The sequence below is a fragment of the Chlamydotis macqueenii genome, chromosome 14 (assembly GCF_036417535.1).
Source record: "Chlamydotis macqueenii isolate bChlMac1 chromosome 14, bChlMac1.mat, whole genome shotgun sequence".
Lineage (NCBI taxonomy): Eukaryota > Metazoa > Chordata > Aves > Otidiformes > Otididae > Chlamydotis > Chlamydotis macqueenii.
Genome location: NC_141569.1, coordinates 1,632,886 through 1,647,161, shown reverse-complemented (window position 1 = coordinate 1,647,161; position 14,276 = coordinate 1,632,886). Strand labels below are relative to the sequence as shown.

General features: G+C 44.4%; 1 protein-coding gene across 3 annotated transcripts in view; it reads left to right on the top strand.

Annotated features, from left to right (window-relative positions):
* Positions 1 to 12,901, top strand: part of ETF1 (eukaryotic translation termination factor 1) — a 31,294-nt gene extending 18,393 nt beyond the window's left edge. For all 3 annotated transcript variants that reach the window (XM_086758702.1, XM_086758701.1, XM_086758700.1), the window contains 9 exons: positions 394 to 569; positions 1,340 to 1,479; positions 4,729 to 4,867; positions 5,791 to 5,981; positions 6,514 to 6,643; positions 7,168 to 7,323; positions 7,894 to 7,958; positions 9,162 to 9,309; positions 10,800 to 12,901. In XM_086758702.1, the coding sequence (XP_086614828.1) occupies positions 407 to 569; positions 1,340 to 1,479; positions 4,729 to 4,867; positions 5,791 to 5,981; positions 6,514 to 6,643; positions 7,168 to 7,323; positions 7,894 to 7,958; positions 9,162 to 9,309; positions 10,800 to 10,882 (1,215 nt within the window). In that variant the 5' untranslated portion in view covers positions 394 to 406 and the 3' untranslated portion in view covers positions 10,883 to 12,901. The remainder of the gene's footprint in view (positions 1 to 393; positions 570 to 1,339; positions 1,480 to 4,728; positions 4,868 to 5,790; positions 5,982 to 6,513; positions 6,644 to 7,167; positions 7,324 to 7,893; positions 7,959 to 9,161; positions 9,310 to 10,799) is intronic.
* The last annotated feature ends 1,375 nt before the right edge of the window (positions 12,902 to 14,276 follow it).

Below are 14,276 nucleotides of genomic sequence, written 5' to 3'. Positions count from 1 at the left end.
TGTGGCTGCATTGTTTCAAATAATCTCTGCTGGAGACTGCTTCCACGCCTTCAGCTTGCAGCCCTTAGTCTTTTTTGTTCTTATGTTCTTTGCAGCCCTTATGTTCTTTTTTCCAGAGTAGTATCCCAGGCTAAACGAGCAGCTTTTGGAGGACTTGCTTGGTGGTGGCTCACCTGAACACTTGGTCATGGAGTCAAATCTTTTGAACACCGTGTTTTGTTCTCTTTTCTTTCTCACTACTGTCCAGCAGAAGGGGAATTGCACGGATAACAGTGAAGTGAAGTGTTCTTGAGGGGTGGGAGGAGAGACAGCTGCATGCATGGAATACGGTATGAGTACACTTGTTGCTTTGGCTGGTGGCTGCTCACAACCCGTCTTTTTTTCCTTTCTCAGCAATGGTACCAGCATGATATCGTTGATCATTCCCCCCAAAGACCAGATCTCGCGAGTGGCAAAAATGTTAGCGGATGAGTTTGGCACCGCCTCCAACATTAAGTCTCGAGTGAATCGCCTTTCAGTACTGGGAGCCATTACATCTGTACAGCAAAGACTGAAACTCTATAACAAAGGTAACTTCTAGCTTGTATGGATGCTGGCAAACTGCCCTTGCTGGGAAACAGCTGTAAGTTCCTGCTTTACGCAGTTTTTTGCTAATCATATCTGGCCTGTGCTGCTATTTCACACTGATATTCCAAGCGTGTTGCCCATGGGTGACTGCTTCAGGGGTAGCCCTTGAGACTCTTTAGTAAGCGCTGACCCTTCTGAACTTAGCCAGCCTTGAGAGCTGTTCCACAATAGTTCATTTGCATTAAACTAGTGGCTTTCCACCAAGCAGAACCTTACTTATGCCTTCTGCATGCCACTGTGCAGCTGCCATCAGTTTGGGAGGAAATAGACTCAGGCCATCTAAAGTAAGTACTGGAATTGAGCTCATCGCTACTGTCTTTACACTGGCATTGGCCTTCATTGAGATGGACAGTCTATAAACGGCTGTATAAGAACCAGGAAAGGTTCACAGGGATGTTCAGCCTTTTTCTGGATTCTTTGAGCTTGCAAGCTGATGGGTTTAACAGACCAGGTGCATGTTATTGCAGCTTTAAGTCTTCCCATCAGTGTTCACTTTAGCTTCCTGCTCTAAGCTGTCCGGTGTAGGTGCACTAAATTTGTTTTCCATTTTAGAGATCTGAGAGGGAAAGAGGTAGGGGAAATGGAAAGTAAAAAAAACTTAAGAACTTCAATTTCATCTCTGCCTTAGGTCTCAAAGCCTAGTAGTTGGGTTTTGATGGGTACAGCTTGTAATATTTCTTAGTAATCTCAAATTGATTTGTGTCCTTCGTAGTACCTCCAAATGGTCTGGTTGTTTACTGTGGAACAATTGTGACAGAAGAAGGAAAAGAGAAGAAAGTCAACATTGACTTTGAACCTTTCAAACCAATCAATACGTCGTTGTATTTGTGTGACAACAAATTCCACACAGAGGTAAGAAGTCTCCTATTGCCTGCGGGTCTTGCAGTAGTCAGACTGCATTGCTAGACTCAAGGAAACAATCCTTGGTGTACCTGAGTCCACAGTCTGTAGGACAGCAGGCATCCTGCGGGTGAAGGCACTGGATGACTTGTGACTGGCTAGGATTCAGAAATGTGTGATATTTGCTGAAAGGAGTTGACATATTGTCCCGCTCCTACTACAGCTGACTTTATGGCCCAGCTAGTAGCTGCTGAGTTTGTGTAACTCACGGGCACAAGCTTCTCTCTGTAACTGGAGGCAGTGGATTTTTCCTTAACCTTAGAGGCCCATAGATCTTATTCTAAGCCAGGCCTTAAAATAATGCCAAGATAATATTAGTGTTGCCAGTCTTGATATCAGACGCGTTAACTGAGACCCTTGATAGAGAACTGGCATGTAGCTAATCTGTCTGGGGTAGAGTGGGGTAGTTTTTATCCAGCATCTACTTATCTTAGTTAAATGAATGGTTTGAGGCATATTTAAATCAATGTGGATTACACCAGTCTTGACTGCATGAAGCCAGTTTATTGTGTCTAAGTCTGTTTTGGCTCTGTTGGCAGTTGCAGAGGTCTCTATTTGTAGCAGATGACTGGCTGCCTTTTATGTCCATGGTGTTCACGATAAGTGTGTGGATTGAGACTTCATTGCCTGTCATCAAACCTGTAGGACATGGGTTTGACAGGCCCCTCAGTGATGTAGCTCTGCTTGTTTGGTTGGGTTTTTGGAGATCTGATCCATGGCTGGCTTTCAAAGGGTATGGGAGTACGGGAAGGAAGGGTATGCTTGTTGCACAGGTGAGGTACATCCCTATTGTTCTGTCTCCTCACCAAGGATGAAATCCCAATACATCTTTGCCCTACCAGGAAGAACAAAAGTTCTGCTAAGCCCGCAGATGTATAGGCAATTGAAAGCAAGAGGTAAATAAGAGAATTTGGGAGACAGCCGGAGGTGCAAAGCCAAGGGAGATATTTGTCCCTGCAGTTGTTGTCAGTGGGTGGACAGCGGTGGGTTGCCTTCTGCCCTATCGGCAAAGGCATTCATTTGGTCTTGGCAGCTGCTGCTTCAGGACATTGATTCAGTAAAAAAATAAGTAGCTGCTGCCGGGGGGGCTGTTCCCAGGACACAGCTGGACGTACGCTCTTGCTGGTGTGTAGCATTGCTCAGAAGGAGTGGCAATAACTTGAGAGGAATCGGTGGCAATTGCTGCTACTGCTGATGTGATTGCTAACGGCACCTTTCTCCATGGGCCGTTTGCTCTCCTGTGTCTTTTGAGTACGTGATTATTTTACTTGCTGTTGTCTGCACTGCAAAATCAAATCTGGCTCTAAAAGCCTGCTGTGTACTGTCTTGAGCAATGAGACTGTGTTAGCGCTGAAGTTCTGATTGGTCTATCTCAATGGGTTGTAGAGCCGTGCTTTTAACCCCGTGGTTGGCCCCAACATGCAACTGGAACTCAACAGACAGGGCATCTGGCTCAGTACAGCAACAGGTTTCTTGAAAGTGAGGATGTGTCAAGGAGCAGAAAAAGGATGTGATCTTCACCCTTAGGCTGAAGCTGCAAAGAGGAAGCTCAGCCCAGGCTGAAGGAACGGAATAAAAGCAATAGTCCCTTTTTTGTGCTTGATAGGTCAAACGGTGGAATTGCTGGCATAGAACTAATGAAGGGGAAACTGGAGGAATGGCTGATCGTTGGATACTTTATTAAAATAAGAGGGAATTAGGAACACCAGAGCTGTAGTCATCTGCTGCCTGGCAAGAGTATCTGATAAGATTTCCTCTAGATATTTTATTGCCTGCGTGAAACCGAAGTAACTTCCCAAGAGGGATATGAGCCATGATGTGTGTCTGAAGGGTAGGATTTACAATGACTTATTTTGATACCTTGGCTGGAGCGTTCATTCCAGACACACAATTTGCTTGGCTCTGTCCCAGTTAAATAGATTGCAATGTAATATGCCACTTCCTCCTCTCATTTATCCCACTGCTGAGGAATTAATGCAGAATATTTATTTTGGCCAGTAGGTTCCATTAAACCTTAGTGTCTGTTTCTTTTAAGCTTGAAAGCTGTAGACTTGGTTGTGTGGATTTTGGATAAAGACGACTGATGGGCTTTATTCTTTTCATTCAGCCCAATAGCCAAGCTGGCAGGCGTGCAGCCAGTTAAAGGTCCTGTGCAGTAAACCAACACCAATCACTCTTTTAGTATTGAACTGGTGACATAAAGTCTAGAATTTGACAAGTTCTCCATCCTGCTGATGTGGTTTTGCCAGCCAGAAAGAGGATCCCTGTTATTACTTTTATTGGGCATGTGTAAGTGAACGGAACCGTGTGTATGCAATCACTGTGCCTGCCCGCTCAGGCTGCCCTGGAGGGAACAGCAGCTGAAAGATTCTCTGAGGAGTGTGGAGTTTGGGTAGTTGTGGCTGTCCCACAGCACCAGAACCAGGGCTGGGCAGGAAATTGGACAAAAGGAACTCAAAAGCCTTGATACTAAGCAGCGCTTTTGTTGTTAGTCAAATTATGAATAGGATTAATTTATCTGCCTTCTTTAAAGGGAAGAAAATTGAAGGATAACTTCGTTTTCCAGGAAATATTATGGCTGTCTGCTCTACAGCCAGTTACGCACAGGACAGTTATTGCTGCTCGTACTTAACTCTGCTTTGTAAGGCTGAATTTGTCAGAGCTGCTGTAGATGTCATTATTCTACTTGGGGACTTTTTGAAGTGAGCAGGTGCAGCAAACCAGGATTTGTGGTAGTTGGCAAGTTGAAAGCTGGTCTGCGTTGGTACTTTGTAGTATAAAACTGAGTGATCAGTGAAGTAAACAAGTTCTGCTTTCCTGGCTGGAATGCTAGGAAAATTACTCTTCCAGCTTTGCCGAATGGGGAGGCGATGCAGCCTCGCAGAGGTGTGATCCGTTTCACTTAACACTTTGCAGAGCTGATCTTGCTATTACACCTGCCTGTGACATCGTGTGATGAACTGGTAATGCTGTGAAAATAGTTACCAAGCTTAAACATCAGTTTTCTTTCTGCCCTTGGCAGCATTGTGTGAGATAGTAATGAAGGGTAGTCTCAGTTCCTGAATCTACTGCTCTTCCTCTAGTTTATTTGTTAAAAAATAGCAATGACCACTTCCAGAACTAAAATTTATTGAGGTATATTGTTTCTGGTAGCCTTTCTGAACCAGTGCTGACTGCTGACAACATGGTTTTCTGTTCCAGGCTCTTACAGCGCTGCTTTCCGACGACAGCAAGTTTGGCTTTATTGTAATAGATGGTAGCGGTGCACTCTTTGGAACTCTTCAAGGAAACACAAGAGAAGTCCTGCACAAATTCACTGTGGATCTTCCAAAGAAGCATGGTAACACACTATTCTGTCTCTGGACTGTTTGCTGCAGAGTATCGTGGGGTGGGGTGTGAGGGCAGAAGCAGGGAACTTGGCCTGTAGGAATTTAGCTCTACTCAGTTCTGTGCTCCCTTGAAATATGACAGCAACGGCTCTAATCGGAGCCTTCTGTCACAATTAATGAATCACTGCAATATGCAGCTGATCTTCTTAAAGTGGCACTTCTTATTTCTTGGTGCATTTGACCCTTTATTTGGTTTTGGGACAGTCTTAACTAAATATTACTAGCACAAGTAGTAATACTGCTTGGTAGTGTTGTTTAAGTTTGCCTCCGATGGTGCTGCAGGAAGCTGTTCCTTGCAAGAAGCGCGGAAGCCAAACGGAGCAAGCAAGATTCTGGTTCCGTTATACGATGCTGTATTGTAGTGAGCCAATGAATTCAGCACACTGTCTGTTAGCTACTCCTGGTTTACCGTCCTCCTCTGTAGATTAGGATGGGACAAAGTCAAATGGAAATATCTCCCCCAGTAGACTTCTGTAGCTGGTGCTGCTGGGATGCATTGCAGCAGCAAGAGCAGTATCTGAGGCAGTCTAACAAAGGAAACTGCTTTTAGCGAAGGCTCAGGACATGGAAAATGTGCACAGATGTTCAAAGTTTCTATGGAGAGTTGTGAGTCTGTATGAAAAGGGAAAAAAAAATCCTAACATATTTCCCTCTGTGGGATACATAGAGAAAAATCTCTTGCTGTGAATGAACGCTCTTTATTCATTTGCTGTTTCAATGAGTGCCACTGGCTCTGCTTGCGGCAAACTAATTCTGAAGGCTGCCTCTGCCTTTGGCTTCAGTTATTCAGGCCCCACTTGGGACCATGTACTAATAACGTTCCTGAAATGAAATGACTTCCAAATTGCTACTTCGCATCTGTTCTCTTGTAAAGGTAGAGGAGGTCAGTCTGCCTTGCGTTTTGCTCGTTTGAGAATGGAAAAACGACACAACTATGTAAGGAAGGTAGCAGAGACGGCTGTGCAACTGTTCATTTCTGGCGACAAGGTGAACGTGGCTGGTCTCGTTTTAGCTGGATCAGCTGACTTCAAAACTGAATTAAGTCAATCGGACATGTTTGATCAGGTGAGTGGCCTTTTCTGAGCCAAGTGCAAACGTTTAAGCTGTCAGTAGTAACATGGTGATATTAGCAGTTGCTTTGGTATAAGATGCATCTCAGGAGGAATGTAACTTTGATGTTTCGAGGGATTTGATCAAAACTGAAAATCTGGTGTATCCTAGAGAGGTCTCCCTTTCCTGATACCTCCTGCAAGGAGGTAATCTCTTTTTTTTTTTTTTTTTTTTCTTAATAACAGTGCTAATAAGAAATCTGTCCTCCCTGGTTTGGAATGGCTTTCACGTTCTTTGTGTTCCCAAATCTGAAGTCAAGCTTTATTGGAATTAAACTCCACTAAACCTAATCTCTGTGTTCCTGTTGCCTGAAAACTCTTCAATATTAAGCATTCAGAGGTTCTTCTGACTCAGAACCTCTAAAGTGAAGCAAAATAGATTGATGCTGTGACTCTTGCCAAGTACCTACTCGTGTAGCATTATGAAGTAGTCTTATGGCAGTGCTGTGTAATAGACTTTTTTTCGTCTCTCCTCTTTTCTTGTTTAGCGATTGCAATCCAAAGTGCTCAAACTAGTTGACATTTCATATGGAGGAGAAAATGGATTCAATCAAGCAATTGAGTTGTCGACTGAGGTCCTCTCCAATGTGAAATTCATTCAAGAGAAGAAACTAATAGGTATGTGACTACATGCCTGAGCTAAACTTGCTTGACTGAAAATGCTGATCTGGCTTTAGACCTCCTGGCTTTAGATCAGCCTTTGTGTGCTGTTTCAGCCTTGTGATGCTTTCTGAGTTGGGCAGAGCATGACTTGTAGTGATGGTTTCTCTTATCTGGGCACCTTTTCAAATGCTGCAGGAGTTAATGAGACTTCAAGGAGTGGGTATTTTTCCCACCAAATATCTCTGATCTTCTCTGTTTATTGTTTCATCAGAGATTGCCTTAGCTTCAGGCCTTCTGGTGACATTCGGGTGGGAGAAGGGAAAAAGATCTACTCAGATTTTTTACATCTTCAGCAAGATTAGAGTTAAGGTTTGTTTTGTTTTAAGATGGCAGTAAAATGATCCCTTGTTTGATTGTCAGCAGACAGCGTAGCATTGCATTCTTTCTGCTTCCTCTTGCATTCAGATCAGGATTGTTTAAAAATCCATGTGGCATGATCAGTGTTCATTACAATCTCTCTCTTTGTATCCTGGCTGCAGGACGATACTTCGATGAAATCAGTCAGGACACGGGAAAGTATTGTTTTGGCGTTGAAGATACACTAAAAGCTTTGGAAATGGGAGCAGTAGAGATCCTGATAGTCTACGAAAATCTGGATATCATGAGATACGTTCTGCACTGCCAAGGCACGGAGGGTAGGTAGCGCTTCTGTGAGACGGAAAGGCCCGTGAGGGTTTAACGCCAAAGCTGTCTTACTTGGATAGATTATGCTGGAGGAACTCCCTAACTAGATCATTAAGGACTCGATGGAGGGGATGTTGTGTAGGCAAGTCACTAACTTGCAGCTTCCCAGCTACTCTGGGGGAAAAGCCTAAAACTAGCAAGAAAAAATTGCGGTGCTGTGGTGGCAGCTTGTCATAGAACTCCCATGAAACCTGCCTTTCAGCTGTGTAAGTATGACTGTCATACCAGTGCATTAGAGAGGGGAGACTCTCGACCCTCATGGCCAGAAACACAAGTCTTACTGACTCTAGACAAACCGTATGCCTACAGCAGAACCTCTGCTTTTTTGGTGTTGGCACTACAATTATTCTCTACTGGCGTGCCCTGTTTGGCTTCTCACAGAGCTTCAGCTAGAAAGAAAGGCAGTGTCAACGACCAAACCCTCTGTGTTGTAATTTGCTGGGTGTTGTCAGTCTTGCTGTCTTTAACCTGTATCTGCCAATCTTATCCAACCTAATGTATTTTTTTCTCTCCTCTCACAGAAGAGAAGATCCTGTATTTGACACCAGAGCAAGAGAAGGATAAATCCCACTTCACAGACAAAGAGGTATTTCAGCTTTGAGGCTTGTAGACTTGTTCTCAGTGCACTAGTGCAGCATTCTGAACGTCTCAGCTTAGTTTGTTGCAAGCATGTGAGTACGATGACCTTTCTGACACTCAGTGAGACTTCAAAATGGTAGCTTATGGCTCCTTTTCATCTTCAGTGTAAGCCCTGGATTCTAGACCTTTCTGCAATCTTTCCTGCTGCCAGTTCCAAGGTTGTGTAAATGAGTTGAAGTGACAGGCAATACAGGGTCTTCGACCACCATCAAACCATCCACTAGAAGGGTTTGGTAGCCATCATGCAACACACAGGCTAAGGTCGCAAACCATTACTCTGTTTATTGCGCACCGATGTGGTCAATACAAAACAACTGTCAGGCTAGAAACCATTATGTGGAGTAAGGTGCAGGGGAGTCTTTGCTTCTAGATACATTTGAAATGTGGGTCTGTCATTCACTGCCTGGGAGTTTCTTGCCTGTGGGGGATCTGTATTACTTTGCAGAGTAAGCTGGACAAAAAAAGTCTGTCCCTTGCAAAAAGGGTGATGGTCTCTGTCTCACGTTAGGACTGCCAGGGTAGCCATGTCCAGCTGTTTTCCCTCCTGGTGGGGTAACTGCCAACTCCTTCTGGGCACGGAAGGCTTACACTGTCATGATGTGGTGTTTCTATGCCAATAATCACTTTACTTTCTACTGACAAAACTGTGCTTTTGCCTCTGTATTTGCATAGATCAGTATTTCCTCGAGTAAACACTGCCTGGTTAGATGAGTGGCGATGGACTGGTTTTGGGGTTTAAAGCAAATCTAAAGAAACAGTGGAATCTAAGAGTGTAGCATGAGGTGACAGCTGAGCAGAAAAATAAACAAGGTCTCTTCTCTCCTGCTTCCGCACTTAACTTCCATGCTATGGAGACCCAACGCCAGGCTTGTGAATGTTTAATTTCTTAGCACAAGGAGCCTTCTGCTTGTGCCAGCGCTTGTCTGATACAAGTGTGTCAGGAATGCTTACCCCCCAGACTTACCCCACCTGGAAGTGTGTCGGGCTGCTCCAGCCTGCAGAGCGTGATGGTTGGTGTCTGTCTTAGGGCTGAAAATACAGTGGTGATGTTTAAGCCAAAGAAAACTTTTGGTATGAATTTTCTCAATACCTAACATGTAGTGACCATAACATTTATTTTACTCTTTTCCCCCCTCAAATGTCTATATAGACTGGCCAGGAACACGAACTCATAGAAAGTATGCCCCTTCTTGAGTGGTTTGCAAATAACTACAAGAAATTTGGAGCGACATTGGAAATCGTTACAGACAAATCACAGGAAGGATCCCAATTTGTGAAAGGATTTGGAGGAATTGGAGGTAAACTGCAAGAGAGAAATGTGTTTGTCTTTTTGAATGGTTGATTTGATAATCTGCTGCCAACAGAAGTGGAAAACTAAACAGATTAATCTTACTCCTATTAGAGACGATACCAGGTTAAGAAATATCATGTTCAGCAGGGATCTCCAGGTGAATTAATTCCATGTTCAGCAAGATGATGCTGTATGGGCTGTCCCTTTTAGACTGTTCCTCAGATCCCTTTGTCCTTCGGCGTGCTCAGAGGGCGGATGGTCTGTCTTTCCAGCTGCTGAGTTTCAGCAGGGCTGTGAACTGCTTCGCTCTGTCTCTGCACAGTTGGTTTGCGGCAGCCCATGCCCTGCTGTGTAGAAGTGGTGTCTGACGAACACCAGCCCAGTTTCTGAAGCAGCTGGATATCTGTTACTCCTTTCTCAGAACTTCCCTGTACTTTGCTTCCTGGTCTTCTGCTTCTTTTAAAAAGTATTTTTAGCCCAACTTTATGGGGAAATGAGGCTTCTGAAATCCTTCAGTCCTCCTCTGGAGCTCACTGGCCAGTTTCAGCTAAGTCTGGCAGAGGCGCAGATAGCTCATGCGCTTCAGCCTGACAAAAATCGTTAGCAGGGTAGAGCAACACCACCTGCCAGGCAGCTTGTTTTCCCCAGACTAGGGATTCCAGGGCAAAGCTGGTGCTTATTTGCTGGTAAGCCAACTGTTGCCACTTACTGTGTTTAGGTTGATGGATGTAAAATAGAGAAGAGTGTATTGTAAAGAGTAGTTTCTAGGGGCCGGAGAACACATATCAGAAGGAAACAAGCTTCAATTGTTTGGCTACATGAGGAGCAATAGGTTTCTAATGCCAGGAGTCTCTCCCACCTTGCCAGATCCAGCTTCCTTGCACGGTGGGGTACTGTTTTCTACCATGCTCGAGTCCCTGTAATCTTGACGGGAAATATTCTTTCCCCTAAGTAGATGTTTCCAGGGATAAAGGCTTCCCAGAAACCTGAGTTGGTGTTCAGGGTGGGAAGGGTCCAAGAAGACAGCCGCTAAGTGCTGCTTTGACTCCGTTGTGCAAGTTACTTCAGTGCCAGCTGCCTTCTGAATTTAACCGATAGGCCTGGGTCTGAGCAGTTATATCAGGACCAATGATTCTGGTACTGGTATTTTTTTTTTTTTTTTTTTTTTTTTTTTTTTTTTTTTTTTTTTGGACATACAGTCCTCCTAGAACAGGCTCAGCTTTTCCAGAAGAAAGCTGGTCTGTGCTGGACAGGTAGGTGTTTCTTCCTTTTGGCAATAAATGACATCAGGCTGTGACACGGATGTGGCGTTCTCGCTCTGGCTGCGTGTGTGCTGCCAGCCATCAGTTGAGCCTGTCTTGCAATGCAAGTGCTAAGTCAGCCTCTGAAAACTTAATTGAGAAACTCTTGACGTGCAGACAGGGCTCAGTAAATTGCTTAAAATGCCTTTCTAGCTCTTTGGATTTCGAAGAAGCTAAAGCGTGTTGTTTTTACCAGGTATCTTGCGGTACCGAGTGGACTTCCAGGGAATGGAATACCAAGGAGGAGACGATGAATTTTTTGACCTTGATGACTACTAGGTAGTCGACCTGGGTCCGGCAAAACGTGCCTCGCCCCTCCAGCATCCAACCCAAGGAGCAAACTCATGGTGGAAAACACAACAGATCCCTGCCTTAGAATTGGAACATTTCCAGAACTTGATCCACAAGCATTGGATTTAAAAAAGCAAAACCCTACACTTTGATTTGTCATAGTGTCAGTACAGCAGCAAACTACTAAGTTCCTGTATGCCACTTTGGACTAATTTAAAAAGAATCCCAGTTTTTACTTTTACTCAATGGTGAAATTGGTTGCTCTTGTATTTTATGAAAATGATTTTTTTAACCTTCATGATACATTAACTGCTGTAAACCTCTTCCTTCAAAAATTAATAGAAGTAAGATCCTACTGGTTTGTTTCTTTTTACTTTGATTGGAGAAATCAATCGCTGCATTTTGCAGCAACCTGACCCATTTACATGGCATTCTCAGCTTAGACTGCGGAGGAACTGTAAGGAAATTGGAGCCATTCATTCTCTTCAAAAGGATGAGTGCTACCTTATGTGTGGCTTGCAGATTCAGATGGTTTGGGGAGGCTTACCAGCCAAACGTGCTTTAATCTATTAGCAGAAGCACTGCTCTTACAAACTAGGAACGCACTTCATTGATTGCGATGAAAATGCTGCTGAAGTCTTAGGCTTAATTTGGATTTGAGCAGTGCAGCCTTCAGGATTTTTTTTTCAGTCTTGACAAAAATAAACATATGATTTAAGTGAAGTAAGGTACACTTTGCTTTTTGTTGCTCAGTAAGTTGATTTTTTTTTTCTTTTTGCTTTAGGACTGCGTAAGGTTTCCTTGATTATGTGAATTTGAACCCACAGTTCTTTAGTGGAAGCGGGTGTTTTACAGGAATAATTAGTAAGTGGAGTCCTTGACGGAACCCTTAGTGCTGGTGTGTTTGGAGCATTTGATACCAATACGTTGGACGTCGGCACAACCCGCTGGGGACGTCCGTCTCCCAGCACCAAGGTAGTCCATCCGTCTCGGCTCACAAACGTCCTGTGAATCTGATGCTGAACTCGTATGCACCCTTAATGGGTCAAAACTTCTGGTTGCATCAAGACTCAAGAAAGCTTTTTGTCCTGCCTGCTATGTAGAATGCATTTCAACCTCCTAGAAACAGCGAAGGGTTTTTCAGGTGGTCTGGCAGGCAGACGGTGAAGTGACCATTGGCACGAGGTAATGCACAAGTCTTGGGGTTTTTTTGGGGAGTTACTGGGTTCTCTGATGGGCACTCTGACATTGCGGTGCCGCGGAGCTCGGTCCTTCACTGGCTCTGTCACTCCTGGTGCACCGGTCAGAAGCAGCTTCCCTTCCACGTTGCATACCTGCCTATTTTCCCGATAATCCTGTTTCACTTGAATGGAGGGGGAGCTTCTCTTGAAATTCCTGCCATGCTGTTCTTTGAGGTCCAAAATCCCTGTCATTGTGAGCGATATAATTTGTAACCCTGGTTTATAACCTGGCAGATGACTTTGCTGTCATTTTCACATCCAAGCTGGAATCTCTCGCGGAAGGTGTGACTGGGTCTGCCGTAGGTCTGCGCAAACCCAGGTTTGAGCACATTTGCGGTCTTCACGGTGGTGTGTTCTGGATTTTGCCATTGTAAATGGGTCTGATGTGACATGACAAGACCAGAAAAATTGGATGTAAATTTACATTTTTGAATATACTGCTTGTTGTTTCACATGATACATTAGGGTATGCAGCTCCTTTTTGTAGTTTTTATTTTTACTATTTAAGTTTGGAAATGATGCCAAATTTTTGTATTTCTTTAATCAATGTGTTCTCTTCAGTGATATATATTGCATTATATATTGATGTGTATATCAATATATACTGATATGTATTACACTTACACATACAAACACGTTAAACGGGGGTGACAAATCCTAGCCTTCGCATACTATATAGCCTCTGCAGAGAGATCCCAAGCAGTGATATCTTGGTGTTGTGATGTACAGAAATGGAGAAGAGTATTAAACCATATTTAAGAATATAGTACGGACTCCTGATTTTTTTTCTTTAGTCCAGGAAACACCTGCATTACTCGCAGCTCGGTGCCAGCTTCAGGCCAGTACTTGAGTTTTGAGGTTGCTGTTTCACAGGAGGGCTTGAACATGGTGTTTCTTCATCGTACTGAGCCGCTCTTTTAAGCTGTAGCAGAAATCTAACTTCAGAAGGGGGGAAAAATACCCAAGAACCCAAATTCAGAGAAGGTTGTGCTGCCACTGTTACCTGAGGTCGTGTTCTGAACAACTGAGGCAGCTGAAAAATACCCTGCAGATACAGCAACCTGCCCTTAATATTCCAGTCAAAGAACACCCGCATGTTTTGTTCTTTTGTTTTGTTTTGTTTTGAAGAAGCCTTTGCTACCCTACCTCTTAGTGCAGGACAAATCCAGATGAGAAGTGTACTTGCTGCGTGGGCCTGCCAGCCCTTGTTTTTCTGAGGCAGATGTATTGATGGCTTTCCCAGAGAGGACCTGCCTCCTCTGTTAGCTTAAAGACATTGTTGATACCAGGAATTTTAACAGCTGCTTTCTGGGAGCTTCAGTTTTTGTATCTGCTGCCTCACGCTGTCTTTGATCTGCGCTCGTAGCAGGCGGAAGAGCGTGGCTCATGGTCCTCGGTTAGCAATTTTGGAGATGTGACGCTTCTGCTGGAGCAGAAATAGAGATGATGCACAAACCCACTTTGCTGCGTGCGTCTGGTGCTGTCTGTGACCTCTGTACAGGAAACTGATCACTGTTCAGCTCGTGGTGCAGATGAAAACATCAAGCTGAGATCAGCACAAAATATTAAAAAAAGCAAACCCCATCAGTCAGCGCACGTCACAGGAGAAGCTATCGCTTGCAGAAAACTACCCACGCAGTCTCACCAGGTGGTGTAACCAGGCATGTGGATGTACACTATTTTCAAAAAACCAGAAATGCTTCTCGGTTAACCCTTTTCTGGCAGCAACAGCAAACCTGGGTTTTGCTTTTCCATTTTGCATTCCAATGGGAAAACGAGGAGCAGCGAAGCCTGGCTGCTGTGGAGGGATTCCCTAGTTCAGCGTCACAAATGCTCCACGTTGGACGTGCTGGGGAGCTGCTGTTTCCTCACGTACTGATCTTCTTGGCTGGTGCTCACGTCTCTTCCCTTTCACGTTTCAGTGAGAAAACACAAGTGCGTCTAGTCCGCAGGGTGGTGGCGGGAGCTATGAGCGGGATCCCCTCCGTGTGCGTGTCTGGTCCCCTCCGGCTGCCTGACTGCTCGCATCTGTACCTCCTCCCAGAGGCACTTCATGGTTAGAGACAGACAAGGCCACTGGAGAGAAACATGGTGAAACTGTTTTCCTCCTTGGAGCTGCCAAAATAAGGTCGCTGGGTCCT